Source organism: Silurus aristotelis, assembly GCF_946808225.1.
Source record: "Silurus aristotelis genome assembly, chromosome: 9".
Lineage (NCBI taxonomy): Eukaryota > Metazoa > Chordata > Actinopteri > Siluriformes > Siluridae > Silurus > Silurus aristotelis.
In genome coordinates, this window is record NC_139582.1 from 2,741,893 (window position 1) to 2,763,083 (window position 21,191).

The 21,191-nt window shown below is 41.2% G+C and overlaps 2 protein-coding genes across 14 annotated transcripts in view; both read left to right on the forward strand.

The window, feature by feature from the left end:
- The first annotated feature begins 3,086 nt into the window (after positions 1–3,086).
- Positions 3,087–8,511, forward strand: mtfmt (mitochondrial methionyl-tRNA formyltransferase). Its single transcript, XM_083550044.1, has 9 exons — positions 3,087–3,646; positions 3,732–3,932; positions 5,584–5,706; positions 5,866–5,968; positions 6,349–6,424; positions 6,503–6,594; positions 6,677–6,755; positions 8,029–8,105; positions 8,183–8,511. The coding sequence occupies exons 1-9, from the start codon at positions 3,408–3,410 to the stop codon at positions 8,363–8,365; spliced, it is 1,173 nt and encodes a 390-aa protein (XP_083406170.1). The 5' UTR covers positions 3,087–3,407; the 3' UTR covers positions 8,366–8,511.
- A 1,411-nt stretch (positions 8,512–9,922) lies between these two features.
- The window catches only part of ppip5k1a (diphosphoinositol pentakisphosphate kinase 1a), a 34,956-nt gene continuing 23,687 nt past the window's right edge, over positions 9,923–21,191 (forward strand). For 10 of the 13 annotated variants that reach the window (XM_083549858.1, XM_083549866.1, XM_083549864.1 and 7 more), the window contains exons 1-10: positions 9,923–10,069; positions 13,377–13,745; positions 14,627–14,822; positions 14,993–15,083; positions 15,813–15,898; positions 18,059–18,213; positions 18,531–18,632; positions 18,884–19,045; positions 19,131–19,252; positions 21,064–21,165. In XM_083549858.1, the coding sequence (XP_083405984.1) occupies positions 13,596–13,745; positions 14,627–14,822; positions 14,993–15,083; positions 15,813–15,898; positions 18,059–18,213; positions 18,531–18,632; positions 18,884–19,045; positions 19,131–19,252; positions 21,064–21,165 (1,166 nt within the window). In that variant the 5' untranslated portion in view covers positions 9,923–10,069; positions 13,377–13,595. Of the gene's footprint in view, positions 10,070–11,502; positions 11,610–13,376; positions 13,746–14,626; positions 14,823–14,992; positions 15,084–15,812; positions 15,899–18,058; positions 18,214–18,530; positions 18,633–18,883; positions 19,046–19,130; positions 19,253–21,063; positions 21,166–21,191 lie in introns of all 13 variants that reach the window. The other 3 variants (XM_083549859.1, XM_083549861.1, XM_083549868.1) reach the window with 2 other exon arrangements.

Below are 21,191 nucleotides of genomic sequence, written 5' to 3' on the forward strand. Positions count from 1 at the left end.
GGAGTGACACACTCTCTCTCTCTCTCTCTCTCTCTCTCTCTCTCTATCGCTCTCTCTCTCTCTCTATCGCTCTCTCTTTTCCTCTCTCCTTCTCTCTCTCTCTCTCTCTCTCTCTCTCTTTCTCGCTCTCTCTTTTCCTCTCTCCTTCTCTCTCTCTCTCTCTCTCTCTCTCTCTCTCTCTCTATCGCTCTCTCTTTCTCTATCGCTCTCTCTTTTCCTCTCTCCTTCTCTCTCTCTCTCTCTCTCTCTCTCTCTCTCTCTCTCTCTCTCTATCGCTCTCTCTTTCTCTATCGCTCTCTTTTCCTCTCTCTCTCTCTCTCTCTTTCTCTCTCTCTCTCTCTCTATCGCTCTCTCTTTCTCTATCGCTCTCTCTTTTCCTCTCTCCTTCTCTCTCTCTCTCTCTCTCTCTCTCTCTCTCTCTATCGCTCTCTCTTTCTCTATCGCTCTCTCTTTTCCTCTCTCTCTCTCTCTCTCTCTCTCTCTCTCTCTCTCTATCGCTCTCTCTCTATCGCTCTCTCTTTTCCTCTCTCTCTCTCTCTCTCTCTCTCTCTCTCTCTCTCTCTCTCTCTCTATCGCTCTCTCTTTTCCTCTCTCTCTCTCTCTCTCTCTCTCTTTCTCTCTCTCTCTCTCTCTCTCTCTCTATCGCTCTCTCTTTTCCTCTCTCTCTCTCTCTCTCTCTCTCTCTCTCTCTCTCTCTCTCTCTCTCTCTCTCTCTCTTATCGCTCTCTCTTTCTCTATCGCCCTCTCTTTTCCTCTCTCTCTCTCTCTTTTTCTCTATCTCTCTCTCGTTTTCTCTCGTTTTCCCTCTTTCTCTCTCTCTCTCTCTCTCTCTCTCTCTCTCTCTCTCTCTCCCCACAGACAAGTGTGAGTCGAGCGATACTAAGCTGGTGTGTGTGTGTGTGTGTGTGTGTGTGTTTTTTATGTTGTGATAAAAGCTCTTACATTTCGTTCTTAAAAAGATGTGAAACCTGCAGAAACCCTGTGTTTGTTTCGTTCGTCGAGATCGTTTCTTTTTTTGATCTGAAATCCTTCTCGGATCTCCTCAGGTTTCGATGCAAACCTGCGATCACGATCCAGCTGTTCGTCCGCGATTCGAAAACGATCCAAGCGAACGGTTGGTTTGATCGTAACAGCACTTATGAGCACAAATGACCGGGTTATTTATTTATTTATTTATTTATTTAGTTTCCATTTCACGACCCTCTGTTCCACTTCAGTTCAACAGAACATTTAGAGATTTACTTTCTTTCTTTCCTTGTTGATTAAAGAGTCTTGTGATATTAGAAATATGAAGATTATAGTCATAATAAATCAGTACTTTGGATACTTAAGTACATTTGAAGGAAAAAACATTTGCACTTTTACTCAAGTGAAAGTTGAAATGGACACTTTTATCACGTGGATCTACTTTAACTCAACTACATGCTTCGTGTACTTCGTCCACCACTGATCGCAAGATGCAAACTGTACGCAATTAAATGTTTCAGATCTTAACTTTACCTTCACCTAAACCCCATGAGCACTAATCTAAACGCATCAGCATCAAGATTTACATTTCTCTGCTGGAACACGTGTGTGTGTGTGTGTGTGTGTGTGTGTGTTTATTATTACAGCCAGTGAAATGTGGGTCTCCGGTTGCTCCGTTTTTCTATTCACAGTAAAGTCATCCAGGACTTCACACTTTTTTAGGGTAAATCAGGCTGTTTGCTGCATACCAGGTTTTCTCTCTAAACCCTGGCATAGAAGCCTGAATCTCTTCTAACTAAATCTACGTAGCCCTACAGCCTGTCATTGACTTTTTGGGGGAGAAAAAAGGCAGATGAATGACTCTGTTGTCCCCTTTTCTCTTCTTCTACTGCATGTTCTTTCTTTCTTTTTTTTTTTCAGCCAAAATCCAGTGGTTTTGTGAAAGCATTGGGCCCATGAGACTTCAAAATCAAAACCACTATATAACAAAATATATGTAAAAAAAAATAAAAATTATATATATATATTAATATTAGTCACGTTTGATTACTTATAATTTTCTTGAAAAAAAAAAAAAAACAATAAATAAAAGGTTCAGATTTTTGTCCCGCTTTATACTTGGGATTTCTGATGCACTGGTGCCCTCTAGCGGTGATGTTTAGAATTCACCAGGGAGTATTTTGTTGTAAAGACTGCCGTCTTGTGGTTTTATTTGGAAGTGCAACCTAGTGTAGCTTTTATTACTTTTGTTTAGGTTTCCCTTGTATATACAGTGTCTGTCTGTCTATCTATATATCAATCAATCAAGTATTGGGACACATGACCTTCCCAGCCAAATGTGGTTCTGTTACCACACATATTTCAACATCCACTGTTCAGAGAACACTTAGTGAATGAGATTAGATTTCGTGTTAGAAAAGAAACCATTACTTTGGAAGAAGAACGAGCAGAAAAGCCCTACTTGGGCCAAAAAACGCAAGGAATGGACAATGTTAGCTGTAGAGAGGTGAACGGACAGCATTTTGCAATGAATTTTGACGTCATCCCGTTTCGTTTGCACTGAGTGGGGTATCATTCAACAGAACCATGACCCCAAACACACCTCTAGGTTCTGTAAGATCTATTTCTCCAAGAAGGAGAGTGATGGAGTTCTGCTTCAAATGACCTGACCTCCATAATCATCAGCTCTAAATCCAACTGAAATGGTTTGGGATGAGTTGAACTGGAGAGTGTAGGAAAAGCAGCCAACAGGTACTCAACAACTCTGTGAGCTCTTCAGGATTGTTGGCAAACTATTCTAGGTGATGAGTTCAGGAGAATTTGCAAAAGTGTCAAGAAAGCAAAGGGCGGCGAATTCGAAGAATCTAAATTTCTGGGTTGTTTAACATGTTTTGGTTTATTACCTTGGTTCCATAAGTGGTCTTTAATACTGATTTCATCCAAATTATTAATGTATAATGTGAAAAATAATACATTTAAAAGAAAAACACTGAGGGAAAAGATGTGTCTTAACTATGTGTTTAAAAAGATTATTATTGTAGCTCTAACCAATTAAAATGGTGCATTATAGCTATACGCCACTAGGGGCGCATTTCGACATACGCTAATTAAATCCCTATTCTGGAACAGCAGTTTGACAGCGCAGCCCGTTGCCGGAAGTGACGTTAAACAAAGATGGCGGCGCACACAAGCGGTGCTAAGCTATGTTGATGATTTTAATAACTTTTAGAAATCGCTATTTATTTCTGTTATCAGGATTTATAAACTGGTGTGAAATCAAAAGGACAACATTACGCCATGAAAAATGTTAAAACGGATTTATTTATTCACGTAAAAAAGCCGCGAGATGTTTAAGAGCAGCCTGTAGATATTGTATTAATGCTAGTAGGTCATTACACAGGCGTGTGTTTGTTTATATATAAATATAATAATATATAAAGATGTGGAATCAACTCGTTGTGAAACTAATCCACGATGCTCCTCATTATCTTGGCGGATTTTGTCGGCGATGCATCAAGTTCGCACCATGTGTTGGTCCAAATGCCAGTCCTGGGAGCTCCACACCGCTGGTGCCCTCTGGCATCCACAGCAGCTGCGTCTCAAACCGACCGTGGAGAATTTTATTCTTCGGGAGTGATGATTTCGCGGTCGAGTCTCTGAAACGGCTTCATGAGTCCCAGTAAGAACATCTGCAACACCTCTTCTTCTTTACCTTCATACGATTGTGTGTATTGAACCAGGTGTTTTTTTTGTTGGTGTTTTAGAACAGAAGGTCCTAATGGTGTGGTGGACTCTCTGGAGGTGGTCACCCTGCCCCGTAATGTCCCCGTGCGCAAGTTTGCTGAGCAGCACGAGCTCAGGATTCATGAGTGGCCCCGGGTGGAGTCCAGGGGGCAGTTCGATGTGGGAGTGGTGGTCTCGTTTGGCTGCCTGCTTCAGGAGCAGCTCATTAATACATTCCCATAGTAAGGCAATCAGTTCCAGTGTGGACCAGACTGGTCTTTCTCCAAACGTTCAGCTCAAACTTCCCAAAGGTGTTTTTCACTAGTTGGAGATTTCTTTCTTGAGATCCTGTTCATCCCAGAGCAGTCAAATTAGATTTAGGTGCAGTGACTGGGCAGATCATTCCATGATATACAGTACAGACCAAAAGTTTGGACACACCTTCTCATTCAAAGAGTTTTCTTTATTTTCATGACTATGAAAATTGTAGATTCACACTGAAGGCATCAAAACTATGAATGAACACATGTGGTATTATATATGGAATTATATACATAACAAAAAAGTGTGAAACAACTGAAAATATGTCATATTGTAGGTTCTTCAAAGTAGCCACCTTTTGCTTTGATTACTGCTTTGCACACTCTTGGTATTCTCTTGATGAGCTTCAAGAGGTAGTCACCTGAAATGGTCTTCCAACAGTCTTGAAGGAGTTCCCCGAGAGATGCTTGGCACTTGTTGGCCCTTTTGCCTTTACTCTGCGGTCCAGCTCACCCCTAAACCATCTTGATTGGGTTCAGGTCCGGTGACTATGGAGGCCAGGTCATCTGGCGCAGCACCCCATCACTCTCCTTCTTGGTCAAATAGCCCTTGATGCCTTCAGTGTGACTCTACAATTTTCATAGTCATGAAAATAAAGAAAACTCTTTGAATGAGAAGGTGTGTCCAAACTTTTGGTCTGTACTGTATATATATGTATATATATATATATATATATAAACACTCCTAATGACTGTTTGCTCTTTAGATAAAGTTTACAATAGTGATGGTTGTTCATGAACGATTCATTCATTTTGAACGAGTCTTTAATGTGACTCAGAAAAACGAGTCGTCTCAAATAGTGATTCGTTTGTTTTCTACTGGAAGCACATGAACAAAGCATCTGAAAATCTCCATAGGTCATGTACAGGAAACAGAATTGAGTAGTCAATCGCTTGACTCTTCTGGTCCGAGTCGTTCGTTCTTCTGTCCTGTGACTCCCATAAACGCTATGCAGTGCATTACGCAGGAAACAGAATTGTGTTGTTCATCTCATGAGTTCTCTGCTCCGAGTTGTATGTTCTCTTATCACATGACTCCCAAATACGCGATGCAGTTATATATACATATATTTATTATTGGAACTATAGTCAAAGTCGGTTTAGACGTGTTGGAGATCTGCTTATTGGAAATGTAACATTTTAATGGATTTAAATAAACAAAAAAAAAAAAGATTTTTAAAAAATATATAAACGAGATTCAAAAAACCGAGTCACTAAAATGATCTGATCTTCCCATCACTGGTTAACGGAACTTATGGACGTACGATTCGGCTCATCGGCTTCTTGTATGGTGAAGTTATTTCCAATTAGATGGAATTGCGTGGTGTTGAAGAATGGAATGGTAGCCATGTTGCCTTTCACTTTCCGGAAAAGTGTCCAACATTCCCTGCTCCAAAACAACCCCAACCATTACGTTTGAAAAACATGACTGTTTTTCATCTCACACAAGTTCTTCTGTTAGGGACAAAAAATGGCCAAGTATGGACTTATTCCTCCGTTTCTAGGGTTTGTTGCATAGAAACAAAAAGAAGACTGTTAATATTTCTAAAATAACTTCTTGTTTTGGTTTCAGTGGGATCCTGAACGTGCACCCTAGTCTCCTTCCTCGCTGGCGTGGACCTGCACCTGTTTTTCACACAATTCTGCATGGAGACAAACTCACTGGAGTCACAATCATGCAGATCAGACCGAGGAGGTACGAGTTTCCTTCATCCCCTGTGTGAATCTGCACTAGAGATGGTTCAGGATGCGTGTCAGGATACACGTCAGGGTTCTTGTCTCTAGACTCCATGATGAAAGAAATTCCTTGCTGTGATGTTCAGTATGAATTCATTAATATTTGGCTTTGTTGCAGGTTTGACGTTGGTCCGATGCTCAACCAGGGGCTGTATGAGGTTCCTGAGAAGAGCACGGCTGATGAGCTCGGAGGCACGCTGGCTGCTCTGGGAGCTCGGCTGGTAATTACTGGATTGCCGATGAATAAATAACCTTAAATCAGAGGTCACACATTGCCTCCATTAGTCCTGATCTGAAATCTGAGAAATCCACATCAAAACTGCAAGTGTCATGTGAACCTGCATTAAAGAGTCCAGGATAGACAGATGAACGTAAGAATAGATAGATAGAATAGAATAGATTAGGATGGATGAAAACACAATGAAAGATATAGATGTGTGTTGTGGATAGTGCGAGTGTTAAGCAGAAATATAAGAGACACAAACATTATATACAACAGTACCAAGATTTTCCCTTAATGATACTCCGGGTATATGGAGATAATATAAAGATTTATAGACATTAGGACATAAGTATGTATAAGTTTGTTTGTGTTTCGCAGTTAATCGACACTCTGAGAAACCTTCCAGAACGAATAGCAAATCGGACAGAGCAGGCCAGAGTGGGGGCAACATTTGGTAAGAGGAAAGTTTTCCTGTGAATAAATCATGTGTGAGTCGTTTGAGAAGAAATAAATTGTGTTTTTTTTATTTCAGCTCCTAAAATCAGCTCTTCCTTGAGTTGGCTTGTTTGGGAAGAGCAGACGTGTGAGCAGATCGATCGACTCTATCGGGCCATAGGGTCTCGGGTAAAACTTCTGCAGATGTTTCAATGTATACTGCTTGATTCGTGATAGTTGTGGTGAGTCAGCTGATTTTCTACACGCTTAGGTTCATTTGAGAACAATCTGGATGGGACATGCAATCAAACTGCTGGACTTTGTTGGGAATTGCGACGTGCCGTTAACGGGTAAGTAAATCGTGTTGATGGTGGAGACTTGTTTAGAAATATTACTTTGGTTTTAATTTAACTTTAAAGATACACTCTTCGGAAAAATCTTGGTGGACACATGAGCATAAAATCTGTGTGTGAGGAGGTCTGGGGTGCAGTCATTGTTCCTATTCATTGTTTGATACAGTTGACTCTATAACAGGAGATCTTCCACTCTGACCTTATTTAAAGCATACAAGGTATGATCAAACAGTTTTAAGGCTAGTTTTGTGGCACGCCAGCAGATGGCAGCACAAGGCTGCACGCACAGTCACAGGGAGCACTGACTTTCATAAGTAAGTGTGTCAAAGGACATATTCCTTTGTACGTTGGGAGCTGTGCAACTGGAGCGGATCTGACCACCTGCATTACCTTGTCTGCGATTTCATAGTGGACAGCAATTTAGGACAAAGTGCAAAATTCTGCGTGAAACTGTGTATGACATGATTCAGCAAGTTACCTGCGATGCCGCAACGAGTCGTTCGAGGTGTTTTCGATCATCACGCTCGCTTCAAGAGCGAAAAAACAACACTGGAAGACAACGAGAGGTCAGGAAGACCTTTAACGAACTCAACCAACCGAAAAACGTCGAAACCATCCGGCAACTCGTGCATGATGATCGTCGGCGAACAGTCCACAACATTGCTGCCATTTTCGGTGTGTCATACAGTCCAGGCAATCTTCATGTGTGATGCCAAGATCGTCCCCAGGTTTCTGACACAGGAGCAGAAAGAACACCGCGTCGAAGTCTGCCGAGAACTCGGTCAGCGGTCACCTTTATGTCGAAGATCATTCACATGGATGAAACTTGGGTGTACAGGTTCGAACCTAAGAGAAACCAACAACCTTTACAGCGGAAGAGCCCATCATCTCCACGACCGAACAAGGCGAGGCGGGTCCGCAGCTCGATCAAGTACATGATCATCGTCTTTTTCTACTGTGCACCAAGAATTTGAAGGTTTTTTTAAAAAAAATAATTTTATACCACCTCGTATCTTAATGGAGCTGGTTTTGTGCACAGGATCACTGCCATGCTGGAACAGGTTTGGGTCTCCTAGTTCAGAGGGAATATTTAATTCTAGTGCATCCAAAGACATTTGTGACAGTTGTGTGTCTCCAATACTTTTATTTGAAATAATAGTGATATTCATTGACATAAAGGTCGATAAAAGACTGTTACTGTTCTGTTACTGGGGTGTTATAAGGAAAGTCAAACCGTTTTGTTTTCTTTTTTTTTTATTCTTTCTTTCAGAAATCTCACATTTCTCTGCAGTCCCTGGGTCCATCCGCTATCACAAGGAATCAAACACGTTGTCAGTCTGCTGCAAGGTAAAATATCCGACATCATTTTATCGTCGATTCGTTTTATGTTTCGAAAACCTAATAGTTCTATGTTCACCTCTCAGGATGGCTGGGTTGGATTCAGAACTGTGATGTTAAAGAAAAGATTATCAGCGGCAGATTTCTTCAATGGCTACCTTCACCGGAGCGTCCAGAAGAAATCGCCTTCCCACAACGACTGCCGCTTTCAGAGCTACAGAGAAAAAACGGGTTCTGTCTCGTTCCTCCGGAACCAGACGAGCCGTTAGACTGTAAAGACGCATGAGAAAGTCTGTAATTTATTCTTTCCGTGTTGAAATTATTGTCTGTTTTAGGACAGTGAGACAGATGTGATGGCAGATGTGGTTGCACCACTGTATTATGACTCAATAATAACACTCAGTATGTATAGAGATCAATGAATGTGTTTATTTTTTATCACAATTGAACTGATTTGTGTGACTTCTTCACACAAAGATCTGCAATAACATGATGCTGAAGCAAAGGATTTTCTCACTTTATATACAGAGCCTGGGATAAGTTTAAAAAACATCTGGACTCCTAGATCATGTAATGCAATGAAGATTTACTTTGACCAAACAAATATAGAAATATCCAGGCTTTTTTATTGAAAAACCCAACTGGAAATGTGCCTTTTATAAAACTTGCCAAAGATGTTCTTCACTAGATGGAGATTTCTTTATAATCCAGTTCATCCCAGAGCAGTTCAATAAGATTTAGGTGTTGTGACTGGGCAGGTCGTTCCATGATTGATTTCACTCCAGACCACTGTTTGCTTTCTAAATAACTCCTAGAGTTCGGATATATCCGTTGCTTCGGCTCATAATCTTGTTGTACGATGAGTCGGTTCCATTTAGAAGGAATTGCATGGTGATAAAGTATGGAATGGAAGCCATGATGGTCCGAGATTCTTTTCACTTTCTGGAATAAGTCTCCAAAACAACCTCAAACCATCAAGCATCCAGCTCCGTGTGTGATTGTGGGGGTGTGGGAGTCTGATCAGATCATCTCTCTTGTCCCCGTCTTACACAAGTTCTTCCGTTCTTCTCATTTAGACTCCACAGAACTTGCTTTCACTCATTCACAGTCCACAGTTTGTCGTGTAGAAACTAAAGGAACATCCACGAGTCTCAAAAACCTTAGACTAGGTTACACTTCTGGCAGAAACTGTACACTAAGTTCTAGTAAGTAAGAAAGCAAATCCATACACAGTACAGAAACAAACATTTGTCAAAAATCACACACACAAAAAAGAAAGGAAAAAATATGTTCAAAGGCTTGTAGACACATGATCGTCACACCCAGATTTTGGTTCTTCCCCAAACTGTAGCCACAATGTTGGAGCACACAAACGTCTAGGATGTTTTTGTTTGCTGTAGGTTGAAGATTTTGGTTCATGGGAACTAAAGGACCAAAACCTGTTCCAGCATAAAAATCCCCTCACATGACCTGCATTTATTCCTGATGAACTGGAAATGAACTACATATCAGCTCTCACATATCTAATGTGCTTTTTAATGAACACACACACCTGCAGAGTCATGAAGGTACATAATAGTTAATTGGGAAAGCAGAGCAACGTTTAAGATGATACAGATTTTAGGTCAAGAGTTTTATTTGATGTTTAGATCAAACCAGAATCCAGACAAGGTGTCTGATTGTAGAATGGCTGTTTTACATTTATTATATATATATATATATATATATATATATATATAAATAATATCTTTGTTGTTTTGTTTGTTTTTGTTTTTTTACACAATACTTTGAAACAAATGAACAATTTATTCGAACCTCGGTTGTAACGGTAAAGCTCGGCGATGACGTAACGCTCAGCTCGCCTTCCTATTGGCTGAAAGGTTGTTTTTGTTAGGGCGCAGCAGGTTTGGTTTCACTCGCAACCTGTCAAACGAGGAGAAGAACCGCTATGAGAAGCTGATAGGAAAAAGACTGTAAGTAAGATTTAATCCTGTTTTCAATACAAATAACTATTGAACTGCTACAAAGTATGGATATGGAGGTCCTGATTGGCGGCTGATTTCGATTTTTATAGCAGGAGGGCTAACACAGAACTAGCCGGGTTTATGCTAGCTTCAGGAGGGTCATAAAACAGGGTTTGAGTTCTGAGTCTTGCATGAAAAAGGCATAAATTAGAGTAAAATGTCGCCTAATGTCCTTATAAATTAGTGTTTGTGTGTATATACAGTCTATATGTGTATATACATGTATGTATAGTGAGCACTGAGTGAGAACCTGCATGACATCCCTCAAGTCATGTTCCTCAGGGTGAAGAGAGAGGACTGAGTGAAAGATCAATCCACAAACCACCTGTGGAAGGACCTCCTTCCATGGAGAAGTGCATTAATACAGATCATAACAATGAATTCAACACTTGCAGATCCTGTCATTTTTTTTTTACTTCATGAAATCCATGTAAAAGTTCAGACAACATCCAGACACAACGTTATGGCCAATTCCAGGTGAAGTGAAGAACACTAATGATCTCTTCATCTTTATATTTCATATTTATTAGGCAGCAAGTCAACATTTTGTCCTCAAAGTCGATGTTAGAAGCAGGAAAAATGGAAGTATTTGAGAGTTTGACAAATTGTGATGTCTAGACGGCTGGATCAGAGCATCTCCAAAACTGCCGCTCATGTGGGATTTTCTGGTCTGCAGTGGTCAGTGTCTATCAAAAGTGCTCCAAGGAAGGAACCGTGTTAAACTGGTGGCAGGGTCGTGGGCGGTTGAGGCTCATTGGTGCACGTGGGGAGAAAAGGCTGGTCCGTGTGGTCCGATCCATCAGACGAAGCTGAAGAAGTTCATGCTCGTTCTGATAGAAAAGTATCACAATACCCAGTGCATCGCAGTATGGGGCTGCGTATCTACAGACCGTACAATATTAGTCAGGTGGTCGTAATTCTGTACTGTATAACACAATACACAGTAGGTTTATCGGCGACGCTATTTTGTCCTACACTGTCTTGTGTCTTCTGTCTGCAATGTCTTTTTGTCTGCACACGATGCACTTTATGTGGATTGGACAACTTAGTTTAGTCCTTAATCCTCCCTGGGTTCTGTTATGTAGCTCTGTTGTTCGTGTATATGGTTGTAAAGACTAATAAAAGCTTCTTGACTTGATTATGCCTGAACGGTTTGTATATGTACGCAGTTGTATAGGATGACATTAGATGCGAGTAATGAAATTTCCCCTTCACATCAATTATGAGACCCAAACCTGCTCCAGCATGATGATATGCTTCACTATGGATCTTGAGGAAGATCTTGATCGGCCTTGTATAAAGCTCTGATCTCCTTTGGGATGAATTCTAACCCTGAGTGCACCCCCATCTCCACAAAATCTAGTGAGACGTTTTTTCCCCAGAAGAGTGGAGGTTACTGTGAGAGTGAATTATGACTAAATGTGGAACTGGATGTTCAAATAAACCAATGTTATGGTCAGGTGTCCACATACTTTTGTCCATGTAGCGTGTAAGTGGTCCTATCCTTTTATTTTGTCCTCTAAGGGATCGAGTGTAGCGCACTAGCTTTCTCGCACACACACACACACACACACACGTGTGCTGAGAGAGGATTTCCAATCCATACTCTGTGTAAGTGAAGGCTAATCTCGTTACGTCTGGTATCATCTTAACCTGAATTAAATCGTCTGCCAGAATCCCAAACATATTTACAAGCTCAAGCTGCTCTCCAGCCTGTTCAGGGGCAAAACACTTTTTGTTGCAGTCGATCGTTGTAGTGTTTTTGAATCGCGTTTACTTCCTTGTGAATGAGGCAAAATGCAAACGATCGACTCGTCTGCTTTTCACTCACAACGTATCTTTTGTTTGATAATAATCCTAAGAAATAATTTCTCAGAAATAAATTAATGTACAGAATACGACCCATGCAAACACGCGCACTCTCACTAGGACCACTTTTTAGTTCCTATTTGCTAGAATATTTAAGCTCCACTCTTCAGGGAAGATGTTCCAGTAGACCTTCGTGCTCATTCAGACACAAGTGTGTTAGTAAAGACAGGTACTCATGTAGCTTCATTATAATTAGTAGCACAGACGTCTGTCATTCACACACACACACCCTCTCAGATCCATTATAATCACACACCTGGTCATAGGATTATCCTCTCACATAGGAGGTCATTTCGAGATATGTCATGAAGTCATAACGTGCCTCAAACCCAATGTTTTCTCTTTGCAGGTTTTGAATCTTCTACAGGCATCGATAAATATTTGCATTATTTAAAAACTGTCTAATTTTTTTCCAAAGCAGGCGACAATCTCGGAATATTCAGACGCCTAATCAAGCGAGTGTGTTTGTCTCGGTGTTTGTGACGATAAAACCAATGATTTCGAATTAACGAACCGATGGTTTTAGATTCTCGCGGTGACAAACCACTGGAGCTCCTCCCGCGGTCAGGATTATGGTTAAGGGTGCAAAATGTCCGGTACATTTCCAGAAACTTTCTATGCGAACTTCATCTGGGGAATTTGTGGTAATATTCCACATAATAAATTGGAAATTTACCAGGGATTTATAGGAATTTACAGGAATTTATGGAAATTAATAAAAAATTTGGGGAAGTTTATCACCTGTATTTTTTTTATTTCTTTGGTCATACGCTGACCTGCATGCACACTAATACGGATTTTTTCGGATATGATTGTTAGTATAATTGTGACGCACATCAGCTTACATGCAGCACAAAGAAGTCTTAAACACACATGCACACGATGGACATTTTCTGACTTGCAGGATTTTAGAAATGATGTGTGTTATGGAGAAAAACACAGTGTATTTAAGGGTATATTCAAATGTAGAATTCTAAAATATTAGAATTTTGTACATTTCTATGGCGCTTTTCTAAATGGACATTGTTGTGTGTTTATTCCTGATGAAGCCGGGGGGGCGACTGTGGTGAGGAAAAACTCCCTTAAGATGAATGAGGAAGAAACCTTGAGAGGAACCAGACTCAAAAAGGAAACCCATCCTCATATTGGTGACATCAATAGTGTGATTATAAATCTTAAAAACAAAACACCGGAGAACCACCATGAGCACCGGAGTGTGTGATTATGAGTAATGTCCTTTTCTACAGTCTTATACAGTCAGTCGACTTTGTGGAACCAGAAGCTACTGAGCAACTCCTCAAAATCTGGTCCATAGAATTGCATGAGGTCCTTATAGTCTGTAACTGTTCATTTCTTTGTCACAGCTGACAGTTTGTTTTCTCTACAGGACCCCTGGTATGATTCAGCGTGTTCCTCGCTGCTCAGGGGAAACTTCTAAAATACCGAACAACTCATTTCTCAAACAAACTCGCCCAGTCCCGGTTATCGAGTTCGGGCAAGGCTTCGCCCACGGCCCGTGCCCTCACAACGCCCCAGCGGCGGCTCACGCTGAGTGTCGGCGTGCGATGGCGCGGCGGGACCCTGATAGTTGCCGCTGTGGACTGTGATGTCAGAGCCCAGCAGCCCGGGCGAGAGCCAGCGTGGCGCTCCCAAATTCTTCGTGGGCTGCGACGAGGATGAGAGCGAAGGCCTGGGCGGCTACGGCAGCATGACGACAGACATGGAGTTGTACGAGGACGACCTGGAGGCCGACTTGGTGAGCATCTCTTGATCATAGCTGTTTTTTTTTTTAAAGCGTGACAGTCTACAGTCATGAATAAGATTTTTTTTTGTAAGTATTATTTGGTCACAGAATTTCACATATACACCAGGTGGACACCTGACCATTTTTCTTTTCCACATTGAGCCCTTTCCTCTTCTAATAACTTCTCTTCTGGTAAGATGTTCCACTCGATTTTGTGCTCTTTCAGCTACAGGTACTGATGTAGGTGAGGTGAGGATTCCTGTGGTGCAGTCAGCGTTCACAATCATTGTTCAATAGGGTTGGAGCTCTATAGCAGGAGATCTTCCAATCCATGGAGTACAGCATAGTTCAGGTTGAGCTTTATGTTATATCAGGTTTCATTAATAGCATGATAAATATGGGTTGAGGATAAAACACACGGTTCATTGCATTGGGAAAGTCTTCAAGGCAGAGGGTTTTGGATGTTTCCCCATCAGTAAAGCAGCTCTCTACAGTCCAACCATTTATTAGGTTGAGGGGGCAAACACTTTTTCCCACAGGGCCATGTAGTTTTGGATTTAGTTTTCCCTCAATAATAAAAACCTTCATTTAAAAACTGCATGTCGTGTTCATTTTTTACTAATATTTAAATTAGTTAAATGATCTGAAACAATAAAGTGTGACAAACATGCATAAGAAATAAGAAACACTTTTTCACACCACTGTACATGTTACAAGTTAATGCTGTAAGTGCATTTGTTCATCTTAATATCTTCCCACAACAACTCCTCGAGTCTGAAAGCAGGCAGCGTCAGCAACATGATAATAATAATCCTTCATAGGTCATGACATAAGACTGACTCCACCCTTTTTTTTTTTCTTCACCTCACACCACCCACGTGCTCTTTTTCCAGCCTCCGGAGCGTCAGATCGTGGTGGGGATCTGCTGTATGATGAAGAAGTCCAAGTCTAAGCCCATGACGCAGATACTGGAGCGTCTGTGCAAGTTCGAGTTCATCACCGTGGTCATCTTCCCAGAGGACGTCATACTCAACGAGCCGGTGGAGAAATGGCCTCTCTGCGACTGTCTCATCTCCTTTCACTCCAAAGGTGTGTGATGTAGAACCTTCATTTTTAAATTTTTTAAATCATAAATCTCACACACACACACTTCCTCCAACACTATTCAGGATATAAACTCCAGACTGACTTTATAATGTGGAAGGATACAAAAAAATGAATGAAAAAAATAAAAATTTCCTTCTGCTATCCACTGACAGGTTTCCCATTGGATAAAGCCGTGAGTTACGCCAAACTCCGTAACCCACTGCTGATCAACGACCTTAACATGCAGTATTACATACAGGACAGGTACTGAAACACCTCCCTACATAAAGGTATCGCAGAGTTTCGTTTGCACGTCTGAACGAAATCAAATAAAAAAAATTCACTGTGTGAAATGTATGTGCAGTGCCTTGGTCTCTTATGGTTTTTGAGAGACACGTGCATGTTCCTTCGGTTTCTATGCTACAAACGTTCCAGACATTCCACTTTATTCTCATCGAAAAATCCTCCATTAGCATGAAGAACAGTTTTACGCGATCTCTGCATCCAGACAGTTTGTTTCTTCTAACGTGAGTTGAAGAATGGAATGGGAGCCATGATGGTTTAGGATTCCATTCACTTTGAGGAACAAGTGCTCCAAACCGCCAACCTTCAGTGCTCCAAAACAACCCCAAACCATTAAGCTTACACCTCTATGTGTGAGTGTGGGGGTGAGGGGAGTCTGATCACATCTTCTTAAATGTTTTTCGTCTTCTGTTAGAGACAAAAATGTCCCATTCGGACTCCACAGAACTACTTTTACTTGAGTAGAATATCTGGTAGCTATCTGACTAGCCTGTTTTTTTTCAGCCCTTCTTCAGCATAAACAGGTCAGCATTAAGTGGACATATGGCATCCAGAAAAACAGATTTGTGCTATTTGTGGACCCAAAACATTTTTTCCCTGACTTAAGTAACCCACTTCTAATCACTTAGTCGACTAGTGTGTTTATACTTCTCCTGTGAAAGCTGAAGGTCTTATGTAATGTCTCTTCAGGAGGGAGGTGTATCGCATCCTGCAGGAAGAGGGAATCGACCTACCACGCTACGCTGTGCTGAACAGGGACCCGGATAAACCCGACGGTACGTGAGCTTGAGACATCCGGATGCCTTTTCCGGGTTTCTGAATCAAAATATGTTGTAAATCGTTCATCACAGTGGAAAGGGATAATAAATAACAGAACTTCTTGGCAGAGGAACATCCTGTTCTCTGTCTGGGCTTTAATTCAGCGCTTGCCTCTATAAATAGCTACTGATGTAGAGCAGTTAGGCCTGGAACACATAAATTACTTAATGTGGCTGTCAGGCATCCATTAACCCCAGGAGTGCTGATGTTCCTGCTCTTAGAAACACACCTTCCCGCAGATATCAATACAAACACAGTTCTCAGAAGCAGTGGGGTGTTAAATCCATGTGTGCTCGGTTTAAAATGCATTCATTGGGGACACCAGAGGATCTAAAGATTTAGAACATCGCATTCCACATCGAGATGTTTCCTCTAGATTTTATGGAGATTTGTCAGTCAGCGTTCAGCTGTATAGCAGGAGATCTTCCACACCAACCCATGTAAAGCATACCTTCATGGAGCTGGAACAGGTTCTTGTCTCCCAGTCTAAGTGAAGGGAAAATTCAATTCCAGTTTTCAGAAGAACCACATGGCTGAAGTCAGGTGTCCCAGTACTTTTGTCCATGTAGTGTATATAGAATATGTATATAGTATTTTATATTATTTCCTACTGTAAGCTTCTAATAAACCATATATAATATTATTTGACTTATTTCAAGCGATTTCTACTTCCTGTTTGCTCCCATAAAGCAAATTTCATAAAGATCTGCTTTGCATAGGTTGGTGTGGAAGATCTACTGCTCTGACCTTAGTCTTATTGAACACCTTTTTGGGAGGAATGTAAACACTGAGTGCACCCCAGGCCTCCTCTCCTCACCTCACCTGCATCAGTACCTGACTTTACTAAAACTGCTGCAGTTGAATGACAAAATCCAGTGGAACATCTCAGAAGAGTGGAGGGAATTAGAAGACCAAATTGGCACCAAATGTGAAACACTATAGGAAAACGTTGGCAATTATAGTGTACGGCTTGAAGATGTCAGGCGTCCCAATACTTTCGGAAAAACTAATCTCCAGACTAGTGTCCTAAATCGACTGAAATCACACACATAACTGCTATTTAGACTCCACGGCACCGTGACCCAGTATGCAAGCTGTCTCGTAGAAGATTTTACACTGGAACTGCCCATAGTCTGCATATCCCCATACCACACCAACTTGTTGCGATGTGGTCAGATCAGACACATGACCAGGTTCATGAGTGTTATCAAGCTTATCCGACACCACCTCCGAACATTGCAATTATTTGGATCTTCTCTACTGGTATTACATTGACCTGGGGTTTGGAACACAGTGATTAGTGCATAATGCAGTCAGAAATCCACCCCACCCCCAACCAGAAAGCTACACAAAGCTCCGGACGGTTTGGTTCTCATTTTCTTATTTTCACCTCACCTGTGTTCTGAGCTGCACGGCATCGGGAGAAATTTTTATTTTTTTAACGCACAACGATGCCAAAAGATAAACTCCAGAGAGAAATAGTTGTGAAAGGAAGGAGGTAGACAGTGAACAATGACTTTCTTGGTCGGCTTCTGTTTAGATACAAGCCGTTGTAACGTGTTGAGTCTGGGTGAAGGGAGAGCTCGCTAACTCCAGTTACAACAGAAATCATATAAGCACAGACAGGTTTCCAAACTCGTGCTTTTTTTTATTTTTTACTTGGGAACAGCATTACGGGTTAGTCAAAGAAACTTAGAAATGAGCATCAGAAAATATTAAGGACATATTCCTCAGTCTTACACACGCGCAGTAATAACGGAAAAATGCAGTGGCATGCTATTCCCAAAATACCGCTATGCTCCTAAAGGAAGCGCAACATATTTCACCTGTTACACCGTGCGTAACGTGTCTTTCGTTAAAGCCTGTGTAAAGTACATAAGTGTAGACGCGGCTTATTTATGTTAAAAATAAAAATATTTGTAAAATTCAGTGGGTGCGGCTTATATATGGGTGCGGAAGTTTTATAGTCCGGAAATTACGGTAATATAAAGAAAAAAATGTCTAGTAGCTATCATGAACTAAACATGCATATAACAGGTGGTTATAGCCAATGAGAGCACTCCTGACAGATTGATTTTGAAGACGTAAATCCTGCGATTGAATTCGATGCCTTTCAGAGTGTAACCTGGTCGAAGGCGAGGACCACGTGGAGGTGAACGGAGAGATCTTCCCCAAACCCTTCGTCGAGAAGCCAGTCTCTGCAGAAGATCACAACGTGTATATCTACTACCCGACCTCGGCTGGAGGAGGCAGCCAGCGACTCTTCAGGAAGGTTTGTTTTCGAACCCACTCCCAGATCTTACAACTCTGTGGCGTTAAAGCAGACAGCCGGCTCGGCTGGTGAAGCAGATCACTTTGTTCAGCGAGGTTGCAGTCTCCTAGCTGCAAGAAAGTGTATACCAAATAATTTCTGCTTCACGTGATTTTATTTAGCATTTTGACATTTTTTGGTCAGTTACATTGAAGCATCACATTCTAGACACTTAAGGCATCGTTGTAATGCATGCGTGTAGTGTCGCGTAGCAAAGAAATGGACTGATGATTCATGGAAGGGTCTACGCACATTAATACATTACATTCCTCGTGCAGATCGGGAGCCGGAGCAGTGTCTATTCCCCCGAGAGCAGCGTCAGAAAAACCGGCTCCTACATCTATGAGGAATTCATGCCCACAGATGGAACAGACGTAAAGGTAACGTTCAAACGCCAAAAAAAAAATCCCCTGACCTGTAAAGTTATTTTAGGCAGGAAGTGAAAATGCTTTAGAGATCAGTTTAATCAAGAAAAACAATCGCAGCATTATGTGAATAAAATCCAGATATTCTGTAAAAATTCCGACTTGAAATTTACAGCCGACTTTTTCGGAGGATTGTTCCAGCCCCGATCTGGAAAGTTTTTTCCCAGAGGTGTTTATATGTATGCGTGCAATTTTCATTCTATCAGGTCTACACAGTCGGGCCTGATTACGCTCATGCAGAGGCTCGTAAATCTCCTGCCCTGGATGGTAAAGTGGAACGGGACAGCGAGGGAAAAGAAGTGCGCTACCCTGTCATGCTCACTGCTATGGAGAAACTGGTGGCTCGTAAAGTGTGCCTGGCTTTCAAGGTCAGTGTGCCTTCACTCCTTCACTCTATTGTGCTCCGGTGCTTCTGCAGGATCCAGAATTGACATCCTTTCCAACTTCCTGCAGCAAACAGTGTGTGGGTTCGACCTGCTCAGGGCCAACGGGCACTCGTACGTGTGTGACGTCAACGGCTTCAGCTTTGTAAAGAACTCAATGAAATATTACGACGATTGCGCCAAGATACTTGGGTGAGACAGAGGTTTTATTTGTTTTTAATATTTAAAATGTGCTGATACAGGAGGTGCACAGAATAATGCTTAGCCTGATCGTGAGCATGGGTTATTGTCTGTATTAGGGATGTGCATCTCCGATTCACGTTTCACCCCTATTACGATGCAGTGAGATCCGATTTCGATTTGATTCAACACAATGCAATACGATACGATGGAAAATAAAATATGACGCTCTGCAATTCAATATGGTGCAGATAGTTCGCTTTTATTTCTTTGCTACAGACAGACGGCAAATTTTTTATTTACTCAAGTGCCTTCTGACTTGGCCCTTTCACACACAGGTCTTCGTAGTAAAAAAAAAGAATAAAGATTAAAAAAAATAAAACCAGATGTTGTTCTCCTGTTTCTGAAGGAAGTTACAGCTCTACCTCTGCCATGTTAATCTATATTCTATGTGACTCTCAGGACACGCTTTGCTCTCCGTAGTGTTGTGATACATCATATTTAAGTGCTGGGAGAACGCGCTCGAGAAAAAGTTTAGCGAGGAGAAATCATTCCACATATCAAATATTAGTCGCAAAATATTGGCCACTTTCTAAATAATAAAAGTACAGCGCATCTAAATCATATTTAAATAAATCGTTTTTTACCGATCCTCATCGACATTTCTGCTTTATGTAAGTATCCTCACTAACACAGACAGACAGACAGACAGACAGACAGACAGACAGACAGACAGACAGACAGACCTATCTATCCATCTATCTATCCATCTATCTATCCATCTATCTATCCATCTATCTATCCATCTATCTATCCATCCATCCATCCATCCATCCATCCATCCATCCATCCCCTTCCAGAAGGAAATTCACACATGTAGCTGCATTTTTGTTAAACTGTACTGTTTGAAATTGTGTAATACTTTAATACCTTGTGGTTCCTCTGATTAGAAATAAATGTTTAGAGGTTTAATGGTTTGGAATCATTCATTCATTTATTTACTTTAAGTTGTAAAAGTATATTAATAATGATACTTAAAAAATTTATTATTACTTATATCTAATTTATTGAATATATAATGATATTTATTAGATTATATTCATACTTTTGTAATAAAGTTCAGTACTATTTTACATGGAGTGTTTTCTTTAGATTCAGGATCCATACCAAACCGGATCAGTTGATTATTCGATTATTAGCAAGTACGATCCAATCTAGCTTTTGGCATCGGTAAAATCCGTCGACCTCTAATTAAAATATGTTGTGCTGTGGTATGCTGGGGAAATATCTCTCTCTCTCTCGCGCTCTCTCTCTCTCTCTCTCTCTCTCTCTCTCTCTCTCTCTCTCTCTCTCTCTCTCTCGCGCTCTCGCTCTCTCTCTCTCTCTCTCTCTCTCTCTCTCTCTCTCTCTCTCTCTCTCTCTCTCTCTCTCTCTCTCGCGCTCTCTCTGTCTTTCTCTCTCTCTCTCTCTCGCGCTCTCTCTGTCTTTCTCTCTCTCTCTCTCTCTCTCTCTCTCTCTCTCTCTCGCGCTCTCTCTTTCTCTCTCTCTCTCTCTCTCTTTCTGAATGGCTATTTTATTTTAAAAATGTGCTTTATGGGCTTTTTTGATTTGCTTACAGTCACTTGTAAACTTCAGCAGTAATAAAAGCACTTAAAATTTCCCCCAAATTTTCACATCATGTATTTTTGCATTTCTCTCTCTTATTATAGAGAGTAGTATCGGTATCTATACTGGTTTCATGTGAAAAGAATCCCACCCCGTACTATGAGCGATATATTTCTGATGATAGCGTTATAGTTTTTTTATTGTGATCTTTTTAACAGGAACATTGTGATGAGGGAGCTGGCTCCTCAGTTCCATATTCCTTGGTCTATTCCCACCGAGGCAGAGGACATTCCCATAGTCCCTACCACATCCGGCACAATGTGAGTCCATGATGGTGGTTCCTGTG